Genomic DNA, 25,767 nt, shown 5'->3' with positions numbered 1-25,767 from the left:
GGTGGCTCTTGCCTGGTCACGCAAAACTCTGACTGCCAGTTCTGATTAGAGTTTCTTTTGTTTAGAAATATGTGCAATGTGGATGTAATAGTACCAAATAAATCCAAGTTAAAAGTGCAAAAAGAGGGAAGAAAAAAAAAAATCTTTAAAATACATCCTGATAATGTCCCCTCCCAGATTCATACATCCTTTGCTCATGAGACCTAATACGCAACAACTGATGATTTACACAAGAAGGAAATGTCACTGAAAGGTGTTTGTATTTATGTCTACATTACAGGTACAAGATATTTCACAAACATCCCGAATACAGTGGTAAAAGTGCATTTTAACAAGGTTTGAGCGCTAAAAAAGGGCATGTTTGTTTTGCACAAAAGTAATGTAAAACTACCTGAAAATCCTGTACAAATAAGACTAAAGGAAAGGATGATGTTAATTTGACACACTTGCCACAGCACATTACTGGGAAGGAGTGTGTCAAGATTTATGGTAAAGCTGAGTATCTGAGAAGACTGGTGAGAGTTGCACCTCTGGAGTGCACTGTAAGGTTCATCTCTGAAACTATATACATATGTGCAGTCCAGCACAGAGGTGATAGGGTTAACAATCCTCTTCTGTTGATCTATCAAAGCTCACAAGGTCAGAGGTTTTATTTAAAGAAAGTGCTTCCCCCCTGAAATGGGGTTGCAGATTTTCTAAAGCAGCTCAGTAAATATATTAAAAAAAGACATCGGCTTAAAAAAATGCCCTGTTGAAGGACAAATTTAGAGCTCCGGATGGATTTCAGGCACATGAAAATCATTAAACGATTAAAAAAATTACACGCTGAATCTGGGAGGGGAAACTGATATAAAATATTTTGAGTTTTCAGCTGTTTTTTCCATCAGTAAGGACTTGTATGACCATACTAGAAAAAGTATGTGTGTGGTAGATATGACTGATACAGACGATTGTTTCTATGACAGTGAAGTATAACTGGGGTAATTACAGACAAGCAACCAGTGCATATCAGAAGGAGACAGGTGGGAGCGGACGTCTTAACAGTTTCTTTGACAAAACATTAACATGCAGACTTTTGTTTGTTCCTTCTGCCCTGTTTAACCTCTCAGACCTCAATTACTCATGAGCCTTAGTAGTCAGTAGTAAAATCCATGTACAACTAAACATCTACATAGAATATATACATAGTACCATAACTTTACTCTTCAAAGTGGACAAAACAGGACAGATGCAAGTTGCTGCTATGACAGAGAAAAATAGCAAAATAAATAGAGGCGAAACAGGTAGATTTGGCAGAGACAAAGCAGGAATTCAAATTGATGTACTATTTATCATGTTTGCCACAATCCCACATTCAATATCTAGCTGGACAGGAGTATCTAACAGAGTGAAATGTGTGGGATATCTAAAAGGGCACGTTGATTTTTAAAAAAAAAAAAAAAACTCACATAAAGCTATTTCCTATGTCCACTTAGAAAAATTGAAACACCAGGGTAATGGTATTCAGAGGCTTAAGTGATGTTAAAGCAGCAGCAAACGGCTCCCTAGCTCTCAGTTTTTATGTTAAGATGTCATAGTGCAGCTTTAAGTCATCATCAGATGACTTGCTAATTTAGCAAATGTCCTCAAGGCTGCCAAAGTGGCAAAGTAACTGCACCAGCACAAGTAGGACAAGCACACACACGCACTTGTATAAAACAGATCTTTCCATTTAGAAGGAAGTATTACTCTTCCTCAAAGCAGATGCCCCATCAAGAGATTATCTTCTGGTCACACACACATGCACACAAATGCATCTCCTCTTGGAGTTCAGTAATCTCAGATATTTCTGAAATTACTGAGGTTTTTCTCCAAAGTGTGTAAATGAGTGTGTGTGCTTCCTGCTATCTACACGAAATCGACTTGATGGAATGAAGATTTTTTAAACTAAACCACACAGTGTTTATGTGTGTGTCTTAGTGTTAGGACAGAGCCTCTTTGTTTTAGAAAGTGAATTTTCTGTCATGCAGACCTTCATCTGCAAACCTACACACACACACACACACACACACACACACACACACACACACACACACACACACACACACACACACACACACACACACACACACACACACAATTTTATGGTTGTTGTTTTAGTTGACAGTTGCGGACACGGCTCCCCTCACACATGCAACCTTTACTAAAATTTTGAATGTAGACGGAGAGCCAGACACTTGTTTAACCAATGACACAGCTAATTGTGGTGAGACAGTGTGTGTGTGTGTGTGTGTGTGTGTTAAGTTACAGTATAATTCGATTAACAGACTGGAAGTACAGTCAGCTCAGAATGAACATTTTAAGAGTTAAAATAAGATTGCAGCACCACCTGCTGGTCAGCTGCTGCCACTACAGCAAAAAAAAACAACAAAAAAAACCAAAACACTTGTTTGGCTCTAAGTTTAGGAAAATACTCCTCAATCCTGAATCGGCTCTACTTAGGAGTTAAAACTTGTTTGATTTTTGACATTTGTAGCACTCAGACACCCTTTTAGGTTTTTTCATATAGTTCCTCATTTATCTGAGGGACAAAAAAGCTTAAGATAAAAGAGAGCCTTTTACATTTCTTCTGTCATAATCCTTTTTTGCTCTCCAGAAGTGTTTAAAAAAAATAAAAATAAACCCTATAGGAACAACTGTGCTACTACAAAGCTCCAAAACCCAAGAAAAGCTTACTAACCAAACAGAAATGGAAATGCTGCAAAACAACGAACAGGATAAGACATTAAAAGCAAGACAAGTATTTAAAAATGTTAAAATTAAAAAAAAAAAAAAAATTTAAAAAAAAAGTTTGAATATAATTTCCTGAAATATTTTCAACAAACATGATGATGTGACAAAAATGACAAAATAAACAATATTATGACTCTTTAGACATTCTGTCATAAAAAAAAAAAAAAAGACATAAAATTAGTAAATAATCTATATCATTACTATCTCAGATCACTATACACCCCTGTTGAATATACCTATGTTCATTTGTACAAATTAGTCTAAGTGAATGAAATCTCTGCCTCCGACAGGACAGGGGTGGTGGATGAGGACGTGGAATCAGCCAGTGAGGCAGTGCTATTGTCCATGCTCCTCTTCCACGAGCCCTGCGTTGGCGTTGACGGGAACGAGGGGGTGGAGCAGTTGGAGGGCGGACCTGAGCTGGGGCTGCTGTGATTGGACAGAGATGAAAACAGGGCATCCTTTCGGAGACCTTTGTTTTGGAGCTCCAGTTGAAGGTGCTGACGGATTTCCTCAGGTAGTTGCCGATACTCCTCCTCCAGTTCTCTGTCCAACTGGGACTGAAGCTGGACAGGACACACAAAAAAAAATAAAATAATAAAATCAGAAATAAGTTTTGCTTTCTTACAAAGAATTAGCTCAGAGGGCTTCGTTAATTATAACTATACATTGTAAAACTTTATATATGGATAATCTTTAATCCATACAAGTGAACTCTGCAATAAATTTAAGCCTGATTTTGATATGTTGGTTAATTTTACCAAGCAAATGTAGTGACTTGCACTTAAAACAAAACACATAATATTACAAAGGAATTTATTTTAGCTACCTTTTTTATTCCATTAATGCAGATCATTACAAGTTTTACTTAGTCGGAAAGGTGAATGAATCCGGCTTTTCAACAATGCTTGATACAACACCAACCAGTATTATTAAAGTGGAAAAATGATCATAGGAGCATTTCTCCAAACCAATCAGCAGGTGGCATTACTGAACATTTAAATTCTTTCATTACTAGGAAATACTGCAGATAACTGAGATCTGATGAGTTACAACCAAGCGGCAACCTCCGGCGGTTAAAAGTGAAGCCTATGCGGAAGTGCATAAAACTGCAGTTCCCTCTTCATCCACTAGGGGCTGCAAAACAGAGAAAATCCCCATAGACTCCCATGTTAAAAAGGCCAACTTCAGAGCAGAAATAAACATGTTTACAGCCTGGTTCAAAAATCCATTTTCGGTTTACCTTCATGACAACTGTGAGGGGAGTGAATTTTTTTCTAACTCACCCGTTTAAAAGTAATTTAATCTTGAAGTTCGGCATATTTAGGGGCGTGTCCTTTTGATTGACAGGTACTGATCTCCGGCTTCAAGTAAGAACGTAGAACAACCGCGGTTTTTAGCCGGTTAACAACGTGGCTTAGCTTTAGCCCGCTTACCTCCGTTAGCTGGTTAGCTCCCGTTATCTCGGGGTTAGCTCGGTTAGCTTTTAGCTACAGAAAGCTCGGAGTTCGCTCAATGTCAATCATTCGCCATGATGCTCACGGCTCCCCTCTCAGCTCCACCTCTTTGCCCATATTTGTATTTTCCGGGCGAGACGACGCGCATGACGCTGCCAACATGGCGACGGTAGGAACCGCCCACCGAGCTTCAATTCATCTCTTCAGAAACCTATGGGTGACGTCACGGAGATTCCGTCCATTTCTTTATAAACAGTCTATGGTTACAACTCAAGGAGTGGGTGGAAACAGATTCTAATGCCAGCAGAGAAAAACTGGACTTACTGATGGAAGTTCCTCATCTATGTGTTGCAGCACTTCCCGCTGCCTCAGCACCAGCTTATCCTGCCTCCTGGTCTGCGCCTCCTCCAGCTAACATGGAGAAGGGAGAAAAGAAATGCAAAGGCTTCAGGAGATAGCTTAAACAAGAAAAAATGCTGCACTGGTGTAGGTTCTTACCCTGCGGATTAATGCTACGGAATCTTGAATATGTTTCCTGTTGATTTCGTTCAGTTCTCTAGAGAGCAAAAAAATAAAAGAAATTCGTACAACTACATTGACGCAAGGGTTGATGAACTAAATACACAATAATCACTTCACATTTACTCAGAAACACGAAGAAAGACTTTAAAAAAAACAAAAAAAAAAACAAGAAGGTTTACTACATTTCAGCCTTCTCTTTCTCTCTGTTCTTGGCTTCACTGATGCTGTTTTGTCGTTTTCTATCCAGGATTTTCTGGAGCTCCTTCTTCTCCCTGCAGACACAGATGAACATCAATCTCATGCCCACAAAACGACAAATGTAATGTTTATTTGGATTACTTTGCTTACTTGTCACATGTTTCCCTGAGCTTCTTTATCTGGGCTGCTTGACATTCGTGGGCCGTCTCCTTTAATTTCTGGAAGGCCTAACAACACACACGACAACAGACGATGACCGGCCTGTAAATCGCCGTGTTGACACACTGAAGTGGCCTTAAAGAATCTTAGAGGTCAGTTTGAGTGTTGGTTTATATTTCAGAGCTGATGCCAGTGTCGTCACCTCTTGCAGATTGTTCTTTTTCTTCTCTTTTTCCAGCGAGTGAAGCTCTTGTCGAAGCTTTAGGAGCTCCTGCATCTGCCATTCTCGCAGCTGTACCGTCTGCTTCTCAAGCTCCTGATCCAACTTACTCAGCTCATGCCGAGCCTGTTCCTGCGGCTCACTGAGGTACATTTTAAATTTAATAAGTGTCAGGCGTTACAACGTCTCATATTTAACAGGGAGACTAGATTCTGCATCTATTATCGGTTCAAATATCCACAGAAGTTCCTCGTTTTTAGATAAATGACACCTGACCAACATATTTCCTCTCACTTTTAAATGTGCAAAAAAAGGGCAAATTTAATGTGCTTTGGCTAAAAAACATATTGATATTGTAAACATGAATGCTACTTAAACTGAAAATGTTTAAAGATAGGAGGTATGCTTTATGTCTATACTGTACCTGAGGTACAAAAGCTTTAATGTTGGTCTGTTTTTTTAATTGATCGCTTGCTTTTACTCTCATCCATCCATTAGTCCGTACTTACTTTTTCTTAATGCTTCGCTTGAGGTGTTTCTCAATCTGACTGCGTCTCCTCTGGGAGTCAGAATGAAGCTGGCTGCTGCGACTCTTCTGCTCCTTACTCAGATTCCACACCTACACAAGGACAATCCCAAGAGTTTTGTGGTGCATGTGCAGAACAAGATTGTGTTTTTTTGTTTGTTTTGTTTAACTTTCAATTTCTGGATTCAACTCAACTTTGGGGGTGAAATTACAATCATATGGAATGAAATGAGTGTGTTTGCCCGAACCTTCTTTAGGTGTTTCTTACGCAGCTCTTTGACATCTTTACTCTGTTTTTTTAGGAATTTCTGGTAACTTTTCTGCTCCTTCAGTTCCTCCACAGAGTGAACCTGGATGTCTGGTAGATTTACATACAGAAACAGGCAGAGAAATTAAAACCTGCCCACTTCTGGTTAGTCTGACTTATGAAAATGACCGGAACAGATATTTTCTTCACACAGTTGAATTTGGCAAATTAAATGATTTTATTCATTTCGATGTGGAAATGAATGCGTTGCGGTCACCTTACCCGACAGGACAGAGGCTATCAAGTCCTCCCTCTGAGTTTGTGCTACACACAAGCACATAAACACACACACACACACACAAAGGAGAAAAAGCATACACACAGTATACATGAAATGGATGCAAGACTAATGAAATGCACATAAAATAAAAATGGCCTCGTTTAGTGCAAACACAGGGACATGAGCTGTGTTTATCTTGTTTTGGAGGATTTTCATAACTCTCAAATAAAATGATGAAATAACCTTTGAGTTTCTACAGAGAATAATGTTAAAATTCATGAAACGTTGATATTTTGCATGAATTTAACAACATGGTAAAGAAAATAGGGAAACATAATCCCTCACAATTATGTAAACAAAAGTGTATTTACAAATGCTGCTCAGACTGAACAAATTACATGTATGTTATATATGATTTAGTCCTTTAGCTACTTTAAACCTGGCAGGACTACGTCTTGTTGCTTATGCAACTTTAGAAACTCCTGCTGAGGTACAGTGGACTGCAAATCCACATACAGCCAGGTTACGAAGCAAAAAGCCACACAACCTTCTGCATACAGAGCACAGAAAATATGGACATAAATGACAACAGAGCCTGAAAATGGTTGGAAAGTAGACGTTTGATGAAAAACAGTGACTCATAACGTGGATGTTTATTTTAGTATTAGACTTGTGACTATGCAAAGATATATACTATGTATGTGTGTAACCCTTTGTGGATTTCTCTACCTGGTGTAGGTAACTTGATAACATCAGGGTAATCCTCAGAAGAGTAGGGGGGAAGCAGTTGTAAGGGTGAGGGGAGATGATCCCCTGAAATAACTTCAGTCTCTTTGTTGATCTTGCCGTCTCTTAGCTGGCTCCCTGAATTCTGGCCAAAAGCAATGTGAACATCACATGAGTCAATACAGACTAAAATCAACACAGATTAAAGAAGTAAAGGAGGAAGGTTTTCACACTCACACACATGCTTTCACCTCCCTGCACAACAAGAGAACTGCATTTTCTGTCTGATGTCTTAATAATAAACATGTGTCTCACCTCGCTGTCGTCAAGGAGGAGAGCCAGCTGTTTCTCTCTCTTGGCCCACTCACTGATGTGCTTGATGGGGTTGGTCAGAGCCTCTGCGTACTCTGAGTAATCACAAAACCAAAAGAGGAAACTTGACTTTGCTATAAATTCAACTGACTCATCCATTACAAAAAGGCCTATAAACCTTGCAGCGTCATATGCATGACTAACTAAATAATATAATAATGACTAGATAATATTTAGAAGTACAGTACAGTACAAACCCGAGAAAAATTAATACAAGGTCATATTTTGGACTTGTGGTGAAGCAGGAAATAAGTGTTTTGGCTTTGGAACATTTACTTAAATATAAAGATTTGCAGTTCTTACCTTGGTGTTCGTTGGGGATGTAGTCCTGAGCTTCAGTGTAAACCAGAAGAGAGGACAGTAAAAGTGGCTGGTTTAACTCATTCTTCAGGCTGATGTAGTGGTAACCTTGGGAGAATTGATGAAATTAGATGGTTAATGGTGACTGGAAAAGACTGTTGATGACTGATGTTTTCACTGAGCAGCATGTTGTGCATCTGAACTGTTTTACACTTTGTTTCCATAAAGAGACGTCTGTAATTCAATTCAACTTTATTTATATAACATCAAATCACGGCAATGCCATCTCAAGACGCTGTACAGACAGAGAAAAAAAAACATAATAAAAGCCAATTCATAATAGCTTATATAAGGAAAACAACAAATTGAGTTGAGTCCAACTCAATCTCCCATCCTGAGCAAGCACACTGGCGACAGTGGGAAGGAAAAAACTCCCTTTTAACAGGAACGAAACCTCCGGCAGAACCCGGCTCAAGGACAGGCAGCCTGCCATAAATACTTCATGTTGACTGTGTGCGTTTGTGTTTTTACCAGGTCTGATGGCGGATACTGGGAGAATTCTGTGTCCAATGAACTTGCCGTTTTCCTCAAACACAGCAATCCTCAGAGAGGCGAGTGTTGGAAGGACGATCTGGAAAGAGTTGCCACCGTGGGAGAAGTTTAGAAAAGATATACGACAGGAGAAGACGGGTGAGAGAAAGTTTTCTCAGACGTTTGGCTTTATTACCTTATTAAAGACAAACAATTCATCATCCCACACGGGGTCCAGGGAGTTCCCATTCGATGTTTTGGTTCTGTACTTTCTCTTTGTGTCTGCCGGAAGTCCAAAAATGTCCACCTCTACGTAAACACTCACCTTTCTATCAGTCAAGAACAGACCTGAGATCACCTAGCGGAGGTTCAATTAGACATTATTATAGCAACTCTAGAATAAGGCACTCACACATTGTATGAATAAAAGAAATAAAAAATAATCTTTACCTTAATTTTGACTGTATTGGCAACTATTCCATCCACTATATTTTCCGTAAAAGGGTCAAAGTGTTTGTCCGTCCTCCTCATGAACTCTGGTTTCAGCAGGTAGCCGCAGTGGCCGTTATATTCAAAAAAGCCCATGTTGAGCTGCATGGGAAGGTCTGACAGATAGCAAATAAGGGAAAGAGGATTAGAAAAGATTGAGAAGGTTATTTTTTGTGTGTGTGTGAATAAACAATACAGTGAAACAATACAAATCTGATTCACCAACATTTTATTCACATTAGAAAGTAAAAGAATTATCCAATGCTGAAAGAGAGACATTGCACCAAACAAAAGGCAGGAAAAGTAATGATACGAGAAGGAAAAATTTTTATTGAAAGAATACTTTGCAGCTATTTAGGTTAAAAACATGTAAGTAACATGGTTTAGTGCAAAAAGAGTACTTAGAGGCAGTTTCTTGTTAGTAAAGGTGCACATAGATCTGATCGTAAACATGTCATCACAAATACAGGTTAAAGCTCCATCATGCAAACTTCAGTCAGAACTTCAGTCAGAAATGTCTTCTGTTGATAAAAAGTCATTTAAAAATGACAGAGTCAGAGAGGAAAAATGCTCCCTGTTGTAATTGAATAAAAACCGGTAAATTCTTCTAGGAAACTTATGGATGCTGCAATTAAAGAGGAGAGGGATCCTCCAGCTTGTTGTCAGGTTCTGATCAAAAACCCTGTGTCTCTGCAGGATGGGGGTTCATTTGTGTCAGTAGAACTGGTGATTTAAACATCTGGAAAGTCACCATAAATGCCAAAAAGGCATAAACTTGTTTCAAAGCAACATCTGTTCCCATTCAAACAAACAACATTCAAACAAGAAGACGATACTAAACTACGCGTTATGTAAAACAGCAGTTTGGGTCATCACCTGATAAAAACTTAGATCATAATGAAATAAAAGCTTGACAAAGAAGACAACATCGCTCTCCTAAAGCTCAAGCAGCAAGTCTCCTCCGTTTCCAGATGTTTACACACGGTTGTTATAGGAGATGCTGCAGCGAACATGGTTATGTCTTATCCTTTTGGAGACATCTCACTGCCATCAAATTCAAGCGTCACAAATCATTTTATTTAAACCACAAACTGTCTCACTGTCACTAACTGATTTGTTTTAGTGGAAATACAAGATTAGTTTATGAGATCTGTAAATAATTGCATAACATCCAAACTTCTCTGCTGGTGGAGTTGTATTAGTTTCAGAAACTCAAAGACATTTTTCATTGTTCATTATTAACAACAAGAGAGAGGTCAGAAAATATAGTGTAAAAATGAAAAGTGCAAAGTAATTTCCAAATCCAGATAAATGCAAAGACAAATTTACAGTCATGTAGATGTATTCACACAGGTTGCAAACTGCGAGTGTGGGGAAAGTATTTACCGAGAGTCTGAAAGTTTAGCGCCACCATCTGGCAGCCGACGTTCCAGAAGATCTGAGGCATGTAATTGGAGCTGTCCACCCTTGTTCCTTTGGGATAAATTCTGCTCAGCTGGTTCTTATTGTACCTGGGAAAGCACTGTGAAGGATCAACACGCTGGAGACATAATGGGAGGTGCACATGTGCAGTGACGATTTATTACATGCTGGAAGCGGCACCAGAAAAAAATCACTTCCTGATGTTTGGTCAAACATCAGGTCCAGTTTTTCTCACTTTGTGCATTTTAATGTACATTTTATTTTATTTCAGCATTTATTTAAATATTAAATCTTTTTAAAAAAAAATTTCTTTTATATTGTGATCTTAGTCTATGTAACGTGATTTTTATCTCCAGTTCCTCAGTGGGGGCCGCCTGCACTGGGAGCTGCAAATCTCCGTCTTATGGTATCTATGTCTTATGGGGGACATCTGCTTGGTCTGGCGGGGTCTGTGTCAGCGCATCGCTGCTGTGCCCCTGCTGACCTGTCAAAAGGTGGCCACATGGGTGGAGGTGTTCTGGCTTTAGGCAAATAGCAGGACCTGGTGCAGACGACCCCTTGAGATTGTGTTTCCTGACTCAGGTTTCTCTGTATTCAGCCACAAGTTTGCTTTTTTTCTATACAAGTTTTTCTAACTTTTTATAGTTTGTGTACACACAGTGTGTGGGTGTGTACATGAACTGTAACTGTATGATTGGTTATGAATGTATGTATGTGTATAGGCGGTGGGGTGAAGGAGTGAATGGTGTTTTTAAATGTGTAAAGCACTTTGTGCTGTTTTTAAAATATAAAAAGTGCTTTATAAATAAAATCTGATGCAATTTGACTTGATGGAGCACGTTTGCTGCTGAGTCAGGAGAGAAGACTGATGCAGCTCACTTGTCTGTTTACTAAATATGTTGCTACAACAAACGTACATTTGATTCCTTCCTTGTTTTTGTTATTTACACAGATTTTGAAAATAGATTTACAGAAATCTGTAGGAAAGAGGAAACATTTTTGGTGCTGTAGCCCAAGGAGACCTGACCCATAACCCCATTTGTGGAGTCATTTGTTTTGCATCTGACAATGCTACATGTTAGCAGAGATCACATGTAGCGTTGAACATATTAACCAAAGCACATTCTCAAAATCATCAACTATAATCTGACATCAATCTTTCTTTTTATCTCAAGTCAGTCGCTGTCACACAAAACAGGAAATGAGAATGAACAAAATATCCATCATCTTAAAATCTGCTAGAAAGTCTAGAAATACTGTGACATAGATTAGCTTTAAACAACTATTTGTGTTTTGGAAAGCAGAACTCTCATGGGACCGGCTTATAGTTTATAAGGATACTCAACAAACTCAACGGGGTTGTTCTTCAGGGCATCCATGCCTTTGGTTTCCACAAATGAGGACATCTCAAAGAACTTCTTCCTCTCTGGAGGACAAACAATAAGGAGGAAACGGAGGAAGGCAGTCAGAACTGACAAATTAAACAACATGAAAATGCCCTGCATATCTCCTGCATGTGTGACAAGATAATGACCCGTTAACAAGTGCTTGCTTCCTACACAGTTTTTGTCTCAATAATTTAAGTATTTTTCTTTCTCAACCGCTCTCCTTATTATGCACACACACACACACACACACACTTACTAGCTGCCACCTCGAAGCTCTTGAATTTGACAGGTTCGATGTAGTTGACGAGAGTCGACATCTCCTCTGTGGCGTTCACCTCACTGCTGGCGGTACCCTGGGTAAGGCAGATAACACTAATCCATCATTCAGCCCCCGAGCCTGTCAAACAATCTATCAACCTTTCCCGATGCTCCCACCTCGTCGGAGTTGGGCTTTTTCAGATCTGCAACAGGCTCATCCTCTTCATCCTCCTCGCTTTCTCCTTCCCCTCCTGGCAGGAAGAGATAAAGGCAGGCAGAAAATGTTACAAAATGTTTAACATGTTGACACCACTTCTCGTCTATAACGCTCTTCTTCTTGAACCAACCGAGAGATTTGCGAGGCTCTGAGTCTTTGACCGTCCTCTCGGCCAGCTTTTCTTCACCGTTGGAAAGGAACTGCGTTCCGTCGCCATCTGTCAGAGGGCAGTCTCCACAAACAACAGCAATCTGTCAACTTTGAACTGCTTCTGGATACAAATGGGAACTTTGAACATTGGCAAGTGGAATAATGACTTGAGAGAATATAAAGTTGTGGTGAAATCAGCTGCTTCAGGAGCTTAAATCACTGCTGGTCATTCATACCATTAACAGGCGACGACTGATCGCCTGGCTCTTTGCGTCGTATGCTGCCGCTGTTCTCCGAAGGCCGATGATGGCGATGCTTCTTCTTGTTTTTAATGAGAATCTTCCCCAGCATCTCCTGCGGTGAGGGAAGTGGCTGGCCTGGGATCAGCTAAAACCACACATAGATAGATCCGCTTTGAGTGGCATGGCAATACTCAGCTGAATTTGGGTGAACAATATTTTGTTCATCTGACTTGATGTGGAAAACCTGAAAATGTGACAAATCTAAATTTGATGTTTCAGTTTTAAAAGGAGTCACAGGGCCAACAAGGGTTTTATAACTAAGACTCAACATCCCTGAAATCATATTAAATCAACGGTTTGGATGTTTAAAACCACACATGACTGCTTAAGCTGAGATGTGGTCAACAGAGGTTGAAGCTAAATCTTCCCATACTTTCATGTTTAGCCTGAAGGCAACGCTTTTTGAAACATAGAACACATCTTAGTTCTTGCTCCTGCATCCAGATGTGTATATAACCATTTTATGTTCATTAAAATCCAGGATAATTCGTGTTTTGCCAAATATTCATTTTCTCATTACAGAGTTCTGCTTGTCCAACAGAACCAGGACCTGCAGCCTGGATCACAGGCCAGGCTGGACTTTGTTTTCAGAGCGACATTGTTTATGGGGAAGAAATGCATTATGTGTTACGTCTGGTACAAAGTTATTGACACAAATAAATGGTTTGCAGGTTTACTAATGATGAACACAGTCAAAAGCAGTCTTCTGTAATCATACCGGATATTTCTCCAGTGGATCGATGAGCAGGGCGTCTCCAAAGATTGTCCTGCAGTACTCTGCCATCTTGGCCTGTTGTTTAGCACTGAATGGACGGCAGACAAAAGTCAGGTTTAAACTAAAATCCAAAACACCTCCAAGCATCATTGGACAACTTGACAATGATGCTTGGAGGTGGTAGAAGAAGTATTTAAATTAAAATCTTGAGGTTTTTTTTTTTAATGGCAATAAATAAATTGGACTTGTCTAAAAATTAAGAACCCAAATAAACTGTGACAAGCTGGTTGGCCTTTAATACGGAGGAAACTTACGAATCTACATGGTTTTCGAAAGAAAGGATGACAGGGTAAGGTGAGGTCTTGAAGGCACTCTCTGCTATCGCCTCAATCACTTCCTGCATATAAGAGAAAAAGAAGAAAGTTAATAAATTCATTAATATGATTTAAAGCAAGGCAGAATAAGAAATGTCATGTTTGTCCGTGTTAAATAAATTCATTCGGCCCATATTAAAATAATAAATATACGTGATTATAAGCTGAATAAATCTGGTGATAAAATACATCCTGAGTCTACAGTATTACAGTGTTGAATCCTCATCAGACATGTGAACGGCACTGTTTTTTATCACCTAAACGCATGTTTGAGTTTGAGTTTGAGGTCGGTCTGAAGTAAATAAAGCGATTTGTGGCAATGACTCGATCAATCCCGGCCCTTCAGGGCTCAGAAATAAAATAAATTAGCCTGAAATGCACATAATAGTTCCACTTTAAGGTACAGATGAACTTATGAACTTAGATGAACTAACATATACATTACATTAAACATTACAGATACACCACACATCTGTATTTATTTCAGGATACATTATTTTTTCTGATTTTAAATTAATCTAATTTTCTTTCTATATTTTTGAGTGAGTTGTGTAAACAGATCAGTAATAAAAACAGGTTTTTAGGCAAAGTAAGACCGTTTTTTCCAAATATCATCTGACTCTTGCCTCCATTATGCATCATGTAGAGAAATTATCATTTAACAAGTTGAAGGAAGATCTCAAGGTCCAAACACTAAATTCTTTAAAAATATGTTCATGTAAAAAAAAAAAAAAGAAAAGAAAAAGAAAATATGCTAATGTTAAAAAAAAAAGAAAATGTGTTCATGTTCCAAACAATAAGAGAAGAAGAAACAGCACAGCATCTCTGAGTTTCCCATACACATCTACAGAAATGCTAAATGTCGCAGATAAAAAAAACAACAAATAATAGTTTATAGTAGTTTAACATATAGTATAATAGTTTAACATTAGGCTACATATTTTGTCAAACTGCTATACAGTAAATATTATATCACAGGTAAGTGAATCTGATCCAGGTGTCAACATTAAACAGTATAAAAACAAACACCTAGCTGCAGAAATATACGCACCTTAAAAGGGATCTCAGTGGTCATGGTGAAGCCATGGGTGATGTAGGGCTCCTCATCTGGTGGTCGACCCTTCCAGCAGTCCAGCTCGATGCAGCGACAGCCGGTCAGCAGCACCTGCCTGTACATTTCCACTGACGACAGGCCTGTCAGCTGACCCACTAAGGACAGACAGACAGGCATTTAAAGATTCAAATTTGAGACTTTTTGAGCTCCACCTTAAATATGTAACACCAGGCAAAAAGAAGCGCTGCAGCCAGGCTGGACTAAATTGTATGAGTCTGTGAGAATCCCACCTGTAAGGTACGTATTATGTGATGAGTTAATAAAGTAGTGAGACAGCGGCTGGTTCATATCATCAATAACATCCAGCCTCTCTGGGGGTACGATGCCGTTCTCCTCTCCTCCCAGATAGCGAGAGAAAGCCAGCAAACTGATCTGGTCTGCAAAAGAGAGCCGGACAGATGTTTACCTCAATTATTCAACAATAAAACTTCCTTTGACAGCTGATTGCATTAACCAGCATTCATCTGTTTCAATGATCAAAATAATTGATTTGATTTTGAAGGGTAATAAATTAGCATAATCTGCTTTGAAAACTTCTGAAGAGCACAAAAGCTCCTGTTGTTAGTACAGGCATCAACCAGCTGAGTGGGTCATCTCCAGGTTAGATCTGAACACTCTGGGCTGGATGTGGGATCATCTTGCAGGTTGTGGCTTAGAAGAGTCCTGGCAGAGCTGCTTGTGGTTCCGTTTGTTCACAGGTTTAATACATTTTGTCCACAGAAGACCACAGTAAAATATGTTGCAGGACATTTAATCAAACTAGCATAATGTTCCTTTTAAGATTTCACACCAGAATTGAAAATAGATGCAGCTTTGTCACGTCTAAGGTCAAAGGTTTCAAGAGAACAAATTGTGATTCACTTCGCTGTAGCTTAAAAAAACAACACACATTTACTACAAAAGCACACCTAAAAATGAACTAAGTTTGTGCTGCTGCCCATAAAATGATGATAAATAAGACATAGCAGCTCTTTGTAGGGCTCTTCAGCAGCTTTAAGAAAACCAATGCATCAGTGACAACCCCAAACAGAGCTGTTTAAACTAAAACAAGCAGAACTATGTCATCTTTGCTGCCGCTGTTGTTGACTCACAGCATAATTTGTACAAAAAATCCCAAAGGTCACAAGCAGCTCTGCACAGAAGCGTAAATCATGTTTAATATGTAAGCACAGTTACAGACCTCTCTCCAGCTGGCCGTTGTTGGTCTCATATTTCTCCATGATCTGTCGGACTTGCTCTCTTTTCAGCGGGGGGTACAGCACCTCATTCAGCCTGGAGTCTCGCTGCCTGCGGTTGATGAAGTCCATTAACTGATCCAAAGACATGAACGGCTTCCTCTTCGAGCCGCTGCAGCAAAAGACACAAGCGTGTTAACCAGTGTGTGTGTGAACAGATAGCCTAAAACTCCAGGATTTAGGGTGATGAAGGCTAATATTTATTCTAGCAAAAGAGAAGGATAATAAAAATGTCAAATCACAGCATGGGTGTTGCATACCTCTCCTCAAAAATGCTTTGTATTTCAGGTCGGAGACACAAGCTGTCAAGAAACTTCTGGAAAGCATCCCATGTGAAATCATCTGGTTTTATTCCCTCTGCCTGCAAGCGGATGACAGAGATGATTGTGTAGCAACATACAAGAGAAAATAGACTAATGGAGCCAGAAGATGTAAAGCAAATCCTATTCAGTCAAACATGCTACTTTGTAAATAAAATTACTTCTAATACTGGTCATCTACCAACTTCAGTAAATTCCTCAAAACAAGAGACAAATTACTATAATTTACTTTCAGTTTTCATTTTCAGGCTTTCCCCTCACTGAACTTGTTAAGTGAACAGATTTGTAGCTCTGAGCTGTGAAGACGTTGACGTAGAGACAGATAACGGTGTGAACCATCTGTCTTCACCAACACATTCGTGCCAATCTTACTCATCATGTTAAAAAAAACTTATAGATGAGAATGATTTATAATTCATTTTTAATAAGTTAACTTTAGCGCCATGCACCAACAACGATGCTATTAAGAATGACTGGTGTCACTTTCAGGCTGAAGTCTTTGCAGCTGTTCACAAAGCTGACCAGCAGGGGGCGCCAGAGTACAGCAGCATCAGTGGAAGTGCTGACAGCACAGTTTGCATTGTCTGGTCTCTTTTTCAGTGAGAAATGTCTTGTGACTACACTGATTTTAAGTCAAGATTGCACTGATCTTTCAAGACACATGAAACCTTGTTTTACCAACAAACTACAAGGCTGAGTTATCGTACATGGCACACAAGCTTGTCACAGAAGAATAGAGAGAAACACTTAAATCATACTTGACTCGGATTAGCTGGTTTGAGAAGAGTGATTTAAGTAATATCAACAAAAAAATAAAATAGTTACACCACATATGAGCAAGTATTTTAGTTTATATAAGCTTGCTAACTCAAGTTTTGGAAAAATAATTCCTCCCAGTTTATCCATATACTCGCTTATTTCAATTCACGGTTGCAGGGGAGCTCAAGTAGCTAAATGATACAACTCCAGTGTAAATATTCCTCTTATGGCTGTATTGTACATACAACACCATTACAAGGTAGCTTAGCTTAGCCTAGGAGAGCCTGGACCATGGAGAGAAACACTTAGCCTGTAACAAAAATGCCAGTTTTAATATGTGTTTAAAGCCATTAAAAAAAATGTGGTTGAGCATTTCCACCTTGGAACAGAAGCACAACCACAACTTTACAAGAAACAAAAAAAAACATTCTTCCAACTTGAAATCAACTCAGGGAACCATTTTGGTAAGTTTGTGGGCTGGCATGTGCCAGAACAAATATAAAGGAACAAAGTTTGTTTTTAGGTAATCATTTCATTGCCAACAATTCATGCCTACAGTCTCAATGTGCTGGCCGCTGTAGACCATTCAGAAAATGAAAAAAACTGTATTCACAATAACCAAAACTGGCATTGTCATTTGGTTTCAACATATAAATGCTTATGCCAGACTACACACATATGTATATATTTATATATAGTTCTTTTGTCAAAGTGGACAAAAGTTAAGGGCGAGAAGCCACAGCTAGGTGAGTCGCTGCGATAAAAGTGGGATTTTATAAAAACACGCATTAATAATTGGTTGAAGCCATAATGTCACATACATGCCATTTTTTTTAGAGATTATTTTCATGGAAAATAACTTTTTGGGGTTTAATAATTGTCTAAAGTCTAAATATACAGTTGCTTTCATGCTACTCCTGGATGGGCTTGCAGACTTTTTGTTGCCTTCATTGTTTTTCAAGACATGTCAAGAATGCAACAGAATTATCTGCACCTTAGAGTTCAGAGACTTTTTCATCCCATCTTTGTGCATGAGGGGATACAAGCACATGCATATTTCTAGTAGCTCTGTGATCAGTGATTGCATTCAGTGATTACCCTGTTGTTGACCAGGCCGCACTGCTCCAGAGCCGTCTCCACTCGCTTTTTATCAGAAAACAACTTGAGAATACTGAAAAACAAAGAATTATAAGAGACTTAGTTAATGTGACTGAACTATACTATTCTCAACTTAGAATTGAAGAAAAAGCTAAGAAAGTGAAAGAGAAATAGAGAAGTGGAAGAGAAAGAGGAAGTGGAAAGCTCTTGTGTTTAAATGTGTGCAGAGTTGAAAAAGTGGTCAATGAAGCCGTTACTCACTTCTTCACAGGAATCTTCCCATCCTGATTCAACTGCAGCTTTAACTTTGTGTACCTGAAGCGGACAGAGAAGTAGAGCAAGCGTTAGCTGAAATATCTATGAACTGTGAAACATCAAGACAAGACACACACAAAGTCTTACGCTTTGAGAAGGAAGGTGTTCCGGGATACGTTCTGGGAAAGTATGTTTGTGGCCAAAGTGAACAACTCATCTGTCCAAATCTGGAAATACACAGGAGTGGATTAAACTGGGTTGTTGTACGGCATCAATCTATGACAAAACTAAGTGAAACGATCATTATATACAATGTGAAACACACACAATGAAACAGCTCCTGAACAAGCACATGCCTTTGAGTCAACATAGTAAAGTTAGCAATCAGCATATGGCCTCAGGGTACAGAGCAAATTAGGTTGGCAGAAGGAGGAACAGAAAAAAAACACAAGTTAATGTGAAGGTATAGGTCATTTGAGAACATTATAAGATGGCGGTTTCCATGGATACCTTTGCTGCATCCTCCTGCATAGCCTGAAAGTTAAGGAAGGAGATGTTCACCAGGTCGTTGCCGTAGACGATGGTTACCAGCTTGCCTTCACCATTCTCCTTACCGAGACCCAGCACCTCCCGCATCTTTTGCTCCTGATAAACACAAATTTATGTATTTTAAGATGTCTTATAACCTAGACAGAAACAATAAGATGAACACCCAGCAGACGTACTCTTTCCCATGTCTGCCTCCTGAGAGCAGTAAATATGATGCATGCGGCGTAGCACTCTGATCTAATTAACTAAATGACTCTTTCCTCCTTTTTCGTCCACTAACTCCCTCGGACATGCAGTGTCTGTCTCTCAATTATGGATCACTCTTCCTCCATCATGTCTCGGATTACAGAACGGGGGAGGGGCAATATTCCGAGAAACAGCTCCAAGACTCCAAACTTCATGATTAAAGTCTCTAATTTACAGAATATATGCCACTTTTTATCTGAGATCCAAGCAGCAAATTAAGGGAAACATGTTGGCGAAACTTCAGGCGAAAAACAGCTGGCAATGATGAATGATATGTTTTATGCATGCGGAACTACAGCTGATGGACACATGTAAAGATGTTACTGCTTAGATGTGCCAGCTATTCAAACTTGTTTTACAGCAGGTCAACGAATTTTAACAAGGTTGCTGTTGCAGCTTATCTTGTTTCCTACCGGAAACTTGTGTTGTACTGAGGCAGATTTTTTTCCTTTTACTTTTTATCTTTAACTTTGATTTTATTTTTTCCTGTGAAGATTTTAGATGCTTTAAGGACCATTGGGGATATTTTCTTTGATTTTAGTGGGGGTTTTTTGTTTTGGTTTGGTTTTTTTTTGCTTTACTTTGCCTGAGTGACTGAACGAAGTATGCTACTGAAACATTACTTAAAATGCAAATTAAATACATTACTTCAGTGAGTTTTTGTACTGCATGAACTTCCTGTCTGTCAAGAAAAACAAGTACCTCCCATAGACCGTATATGAAAGATGGACGGAGCCTCCGGCGGTTAAAAGTGAAGCCTATGCAGAAGTGCATAAAACTGCAGTTCCCTCTTCATCCACTAGGGGCTGGCTGCAAAACAGAGCAAATCCTCATAGACTCCCATGTTAAAAAGACCAACTTCACAGCAGAAATAAACATGTTTACAGCCTGGTTCAAAAATCCATTTTAGGTTTAATAGGTTAGGTTTACCTTCATGACAACTGTGGGGGGAGTGAATTTTTTTCTAACTCACCCATTTAAAAGTAATTTAATGTCGGAGTTCGGCATAATTTGGGGGCGTGCCCTTTCGATTGACAGGTACCCGATCTTCCACTTCAAGTCAGAAGAACGTAGAACAACCGCTGTTTTTAGCCAGTTAACAACGTGACTTAGCTTTAGCCCGCTTACCTCCGTTAGCTGGTTAGCTCCTGTTAGCTCCGGGTTAGCTCAGTTAGCTCTTAGCTACAGAAAAGTCAGAGTTTGCGATCTCAATCATCCACTATGATGCTCACAGCCCCCCTCTCAGCTCCACCTCTTTGCCCATATATGTCTTTTCCGGGTGAGACGCATGTCTCTGCCAAGATGGCGATGGTAGGAACCGCCCACCGAGCTTTAATTCAGCTCTTCAGAAACCTACGGGTGACGTCACGGAGGCTACGTCCATCTTTTTAGATACAGTGTATGTTACCTCCACACAATTTCTTTCTGACCTCTGTAACTTTGATGTTTCAGTTTTAAATCTGAACCTGAATATGAACTGAAATTTATTCTTGTATTACCAATAAACCAAAAGTTCATCTCATCATTAAACAGGAGATTTCATATAAGTCTCATGTTATAATAATCTGAAAGTTTCCAAAACAAAGGGTTGTACTGAGCCAGAGTGGAGCATATCTTAGTGTGACTTTTATATATTTGATCCTCTTTCGTCCTTACCTCCTTAGCGTATAGCAAATGATTGTCTAATTTGTTGTGTTGTTTCACTAAGAACTCATCCCAGTATCTGCCCACACCACTTTGCTGTGTAACTGTCTAGTTTTTGTCAATTAAACTATTTTAAATTACTTTAAAAGCTTTAAGAATCAATATAAATTTAGGTTTGAAAACCCTAAACCACATCTTCAGTGGCAAATGTTCTGCGGGTTTATCCTCTATTTCCTCCCTATGAAGAGTGCTTGGTTGCACAATTAACCCTCTTATGGAAGCTGGTAACATAATAAACAGCATCCCTGTAACACCAATCTGAGTGGTCACTAATATAATTTCTACATTATCATTTGTTTCCCCCAAAAGTTATTATAATCTTCATACACAGCTTAGAAGGTTTGCTCAGAAATACAGCTGGATTTAGAAAAAACATGGACTGACATTAATCAATACAAATAATAAATTATTGCATGAAACTCAGGGATTGATTTTCTTTTCTTTTTTTTTTTTTAAAATACATTTCCTGTTCTTGGTGACAACCGCGACCCCTTTGATTGCATGACTTACAGATTCTCGGTGAGACAACTGACATGTTTCCTGTGTTGTTTCTGTCAAAAATCAGCTTCTCGCTGAGAAAATGCCAAATTCTGATCTTTTACAATAATTTAATAAATCTGTTTTTTGAAGACGTGATAATAAAAATGTCGATGTAAGGCTGGAAACCTATCAGAAACTCCACAAATAAGGAGGATAAATAGTGACGCCAAAATCAGTTTGTCTCACCAAGATAACGCCAAATTTGTTTTTATTCGCCTTCAGATCACATTCTCCTGTAAACTATGTAGCAGCTTATTGCCTGTGATATTAGCAGTGGACAGTGGACTCCACTATTGTCCATTCATTTATTCATTCATTCATTATCCTAACCGCTTAGTCCAATGAAGGGTCGTGGGGAAGCTGAAGCCTATCATAGCAGTCTTTGGGCAAAATGCAGGGTACACCCTGGACAGCTCGCCAGTCCAGCCACACAGAGACAAACAACCATTCACACTCACTCCTAGGGGCAATTTAAAGTAACCAATTAACCTAACATGCAAGTCTTTGGATTATGGGAGGAAGCTGGAGTACCCGGAGAGAACCCATGCATACATGGGGAGCACGTGCAAACTCCACACAGAAAGGCCACTGCCCAAACCCTACCACAGCCAGGGATTGAACCAGCGACCTTCTTGCTGTGAGACCATAGTTCTAACCACTATGTCACCGTGCAGCCCCACTATTGTTCAAAGAACACCAAATGTTTTGATAAAAACAGGAAGTGACCATGTCACCATGCACGCAGATACTCCAAAATCAGACAAATAATTGACTGATAAATGTAAACAAAGATTTTTTTAAATATCGTATTTCAGAAATTCATGCAGACATGCAGTCATATTGGAATATTACAGTAATCTGATTACTCCCAAGCATCGGAGTTTGATGGTCATGCAAACGCACTCAGTATTATCCAATGATGTCTTTAATATTCAAGAAAAGCTGCAATTACATAAATATCTGTGAACAGATCAACATTAAAGCCAATCAGATTTAATCAAATCCGGCTGCTGTGAATCCAACTGATTCAGGAATTTAATGGTGATACTCAGCCCTACTCACAATGTGAATTTTTATGAAGCGGCCACAGTCTCTTAATGTAATGCTTTCAAATCTTATCAACTATTTAAAGTGCTTTACACAAGTCACATCTATCCACACACCCCCACATATAAACATAGAGTACTTTTTGTATCACACACACCTCGGGGGATAGTAATTTGGGTTCAGTATGTTCCCACAGGACACCCACATGTGGACTGAAGGGGCTGGGGATGAAATGAGCAGCCTGCAGATCAGTACGCAACCCGCTCCACCAGAATAAGAGAAAGAAAGAAAGATTCCAAAGACAGTATTCATGCTACCTAAGACACATCGCAGACCTCAGAGTAAATAGTTTTTCTTGGAGCTGCTCTTTACCCAAGAAGCTGTCCTTGTAAAGCTTTTGGCAGAGTGTTTCTGTGGAATTTCTAGACTGACAGAAACATCGGCGCTGTGTGTAAGTGATGCTGAAGTCTGCGTTTACGATGAACTCATTTCTTTTTCTGGTTTTTTTTTTTTGGCAAATCTGTCGTCATTTGATACATTTTCTATTGTCTATAAAATATCTTTGTTGATCATTGCTCTCCTTTTTTATTGACATTTTGCACATCATCCATACTTTGGTGAATATTTTGGTTGCAGATATAAATACCCTCAAATAAAGGTTGACAGTGTGCTTTTATTATAAAATTGCAACACAATAATGTTTTTCTGTAAATAAGCTCGCTGAAACCTCAATTACAGCTCTAATAATATAACTACACGTTTTTAAGTACATCAATATAAGTTTTATTTGCTGACCAAATTGATTCACTCACCTGCACTATGTCAACATAATCGTATGTTTGAATTATTTAATACAAATACGCCGCTATATCGCAGTCTACACAACATATACACTCTTACACAATGACTTCCTCACTAACAGTCACTGGTTATATCACTTCCTGTCTGACAGCCCATCTGTCAGCCAGCTCATTAACACTCCGTCACCTTTGCACCATCAATGGAGTGAGGAAACACACACACATGCAAACACTGCTTGCCGACAGTCACACTTGAGCATCACATTTGTGGTCTGAGGAGAAAGTTAACAGTAGGAAGTGGCAGCTTGTCTATCCAACTCTGACATGTTACCAACCTTTGGCTGTTTGGCGTACTTTCCTGTCCTGGTGTCCCTGATGGTGCTGATGTCCAGGATCTCCACTTCCTTAAACACAGAAATATCAAAGGAGTTGTGTTATGACCTGTGGTGCATTTTTACAATAAAAACTAAAAGGAAAAGAGGAAATGACGAGATTAGTTACAATGCAAGGGGAGGAATGGTTCCTGTCCATTTACAAATGTCATAATTACCCACATCACTGTAGTGGATGTTAAGTGATCCTTCACAACCACAGTGAATCAAGTCAGAACAGACTGCAGTGAAATTATCTTCACCCAATGCTCAGATAGTAGTTTCAGCTTAATGGGTGTTACATATAACCATCAAGAAACTTCCCAGGAAAGTGTGAGGAAAAAAGCTGATTTTAAAAGTCATAAATATCTGTATCCAGTACTGATATGCTAACAAGTTTGTTTTGCATTAGTAACAAAGCATGTCGGGACAGAGTAATGACATGAATGCATATGCTGCATGTTTGAAAAGGCAGCTGAAGTAGTCTGTGTTCACAATGTAATTACAATGTAAGGAAAGTCTTCAGATCATCTATAGAACAAGAAAAAAGCAGCAAGAAGTGTACTTTTGTTTACATGATAGGGAAGGATGAATATGCATTAAGTATTTCTACTACAATATGCAGTTTATGTGAAAAGCAGTGAGCATACGTGCACAAAAGTTTGCTTTTGGATGGATGGGGGGAAAAAAAGAACTTGAATACAAGTCTGTGCTGAAATTAATTCCCTAGGCTAAAAGTTCATGCTTCATCTAGCCTTTCATCTTCTTCCATTAAATCTCTTTTATTTATCTTTTTGATTCTCGGGACACGAAACACAACCGGGGACATATGAGCATTGTGTGTTTGTGTGCGTTTGTGTGAGCGGAAAACAGAGAGACATACATAGCCAAGAATGCACAAACATTTTTTTTTTTTTTTAGACCTATCTTTGGAAAACATTTGTATCCTTGATGCTGCAGCGGCACAGATGCACACGTGTAAGCAAGGAAAAGAAACAAAAAGTCAGAAGAGTGGAAGGACGGAAGTTTTATTATTTATTACACACAAAATACAACACAGCTCTGTTTGCAATACTCCTCCAAATGGCAGCTTTAGTTCTTTAGACAGGGTAATTATTGAATAGTGAATGAACAAAATAGCCATAAATTCAGTCAGTCAGTCATAAAATTAGCAGGATTTTGTCCCTGTTGGGTGCAAATCCAGTCCACTGCTATTGATAAGAAGCTGATTTCAGTTTATTCTGGTTTTGTCTCAGTGGGAAACGAGTGAGGACCGAGAACCATTAACCAAGATGACACAGTTGGCTTCAAGCAGATATGAGACAAAAAAAATAAAAATGAGATAACTGGACTGAAGGAGGAGTTTTTGGTCATAAATCCAACCATAAACAAGGGGGAGGGTGCATCCATCGTCCTGTGTAAATATTTGTTTAGACCCACACTCATTCCTCAAGCTTTTTCCTTCATTTGTGTCCCATCTTCTCTCTTTGTGTTCCTCTTCAGCTCTGCATCTTCACTGCGGGGCTTTTACATACAATTTTGTACCAGTTTGAATTTTTATTGAATATGAAAAATGTTTTTATCCTATCAAACATGTGGGTTTCTGTTCTAGTCGCTTGTAACCTTGTCCAAAGTCCCTGTTCCATTTTTACTTTCCAAAAAAAGACACTCACAGAAAGCATCATTGTCTAGGTATTGAAATTCACGCCTTCTTCGGTCTTTTGACAGGATCTCACTCTCGCTGTGATGTCACCTCCCTGCAGGCCGTGGGCTCCCCTGGGATTGGTTGTTAGAAATAAAGGTCAGCAGTGTTGCACCAATTGGATTTAGCTCTGTCTCAAACTTTGTCCTCTGATTGGCCTGTGGAGAATTACTTACTTCCTGGGAGATTAAGCCACTTCTGGGTCTATACGAGACACACACACCCCCTCTCCCACAGGCCATGGTTTCATTCTGCCACTGCCATGGTGACTCCTTGGAGACCACAGTAATGAGACTACAACTTTGTCTTTTACATCACTCGCCAGTGAGAAAATGTTAACTGTCAAACACACACACACACACACACACACACACACACACACACACACACACACACTTAAGA

General features: G+C 39.2%; 1 protein-coding gene across 1 annotated transcript in view; it reads right to left on the bottom strand.

Moving 5' to 3' along the window:
• Positions 1-3,032: 3,032 nt before the first annotated feature.
• plcb3 (phospholipase C, beta 3 (phosphatidylinositol-specific)) overlaps positions 3,033-25,767 on the bottom strand; it is a gene marked incomplete at both ends in the record, with an annotated part of 60,996 nt that continues 38,261 nt past the window's right edge. Inside the window, 33 exons of the mRNA XM_079257803.1 lie at positions 3,033-3,338; positions 4,554-4,640; positions 4,728-4,785; positions 4,934-5,023; positions 5,100-5,176; positions 5,311-5,470; positions 5,838-5,947; positions 6,103-6,212; positions 6,384-6,507; positions 6,876-6,931; positions 7,111-7,252; positions 7,423-7,514; positions 7,783-7,887; positions 8,311-8,410; positions 8,507-8,668; positions 8,761-8,915; positions 10,186-10,310; positions 11,563-11,647; positions 11,866-11,962; positions 12,045-12,118; positions 12,215-12,316; positions 12,471-12,621; positions 13,255-13,339; positions 13,566-13,648; positions 14,677-14,834; positions 14,970-15,116; positions 15,920-16,086; positions 16,235-16,335; positions 18,152-18,224; positions 18,413-18,466; positions 18,554-18,633; positions 18,917-19,051; positions 23,628-23,696. Of these exons, the coding sequence (XP_079113929.1) occupies positions 3,033-3,338; positions 4,554-4,640; positions 4,728-4,785; positions 4,934-5,023; positions 5,100-5,176; positions 5,311-5,470; positions 5,838-5,947; positions 6,103-6,212; positions 6,384-6,507; positions 6,876-6,931; positions 7,111-7,252; positions 7,423-7,514; positions 7,783-7,887; positions 8,311-8,410; positions 8,507-8,668; positions 8,761-8,915; positions 10,186-10,310; positions 11,563-11,647; positions 11,866-11,962; positions 12,045-12,118; positions 12,215-12,316; positions 12,471-12,621; positions 13,255-13,339; positions 13,566-13,648; positions 14,677-14,834; positions 14,970-15,116; positions 15,920-16,086; positions 16,235-16,335; positions 18,152-18,224; positions 18,413-18,466; positions 18,554-18,633; positions 18,917-19,051; positions 23,628-23,696 (3,720 nt within the window). The remainder of the gene's footprint in view (positions 3,339-4,553; positions 4,641-4,727; positions 4,786-4,933; positions 5,024-5,099; positions 5,177-5,310; positions 5,471-5,837; positions 5,948-6,102; positions 6,213-6,383; positions 6,508-6,875; positions 6,932-7,110; positions 7,253-7,422; positions 7,515-7,782; positions 7,888-8,310; positions 8,411-8,506; positions 8,669-8,760; positions 8,916-10,185; positions 10,311-11,562; positions 11,648-11,865; positions 11,963-12,044; positions 12,119-12,214; positions 12,317-12,470; positions 12,622-13,254; positions 13,340-13,565; positions 13,649-14,676; positions 14,835-14,969; positions 15,117-15,919; positions 16,087-16,234; positions 16,336-18,151; positions 18,225-18,412; positions 18,467-18,553; positions 18,634-18,916; positions 19,052-23,627; positions 23,697-25,767) is intronic.

This window comes from Telmatherina bonti (assembly GCF_933228915.1).
Source record: "Telmatherina bonti genome assembly, chromosome: 18".
NCBI lineage: Eukaryota > Metazoa > Chordata > Actinopteri > Atheriniformes > Telmatherinidae > Telmatherina > Telmatherina bonti.
The sequence above is the reverse complement of the archived record's forward strand: the minus strand, read 5'-3'. Positions and strand labels throughout refer to the sequence as shown.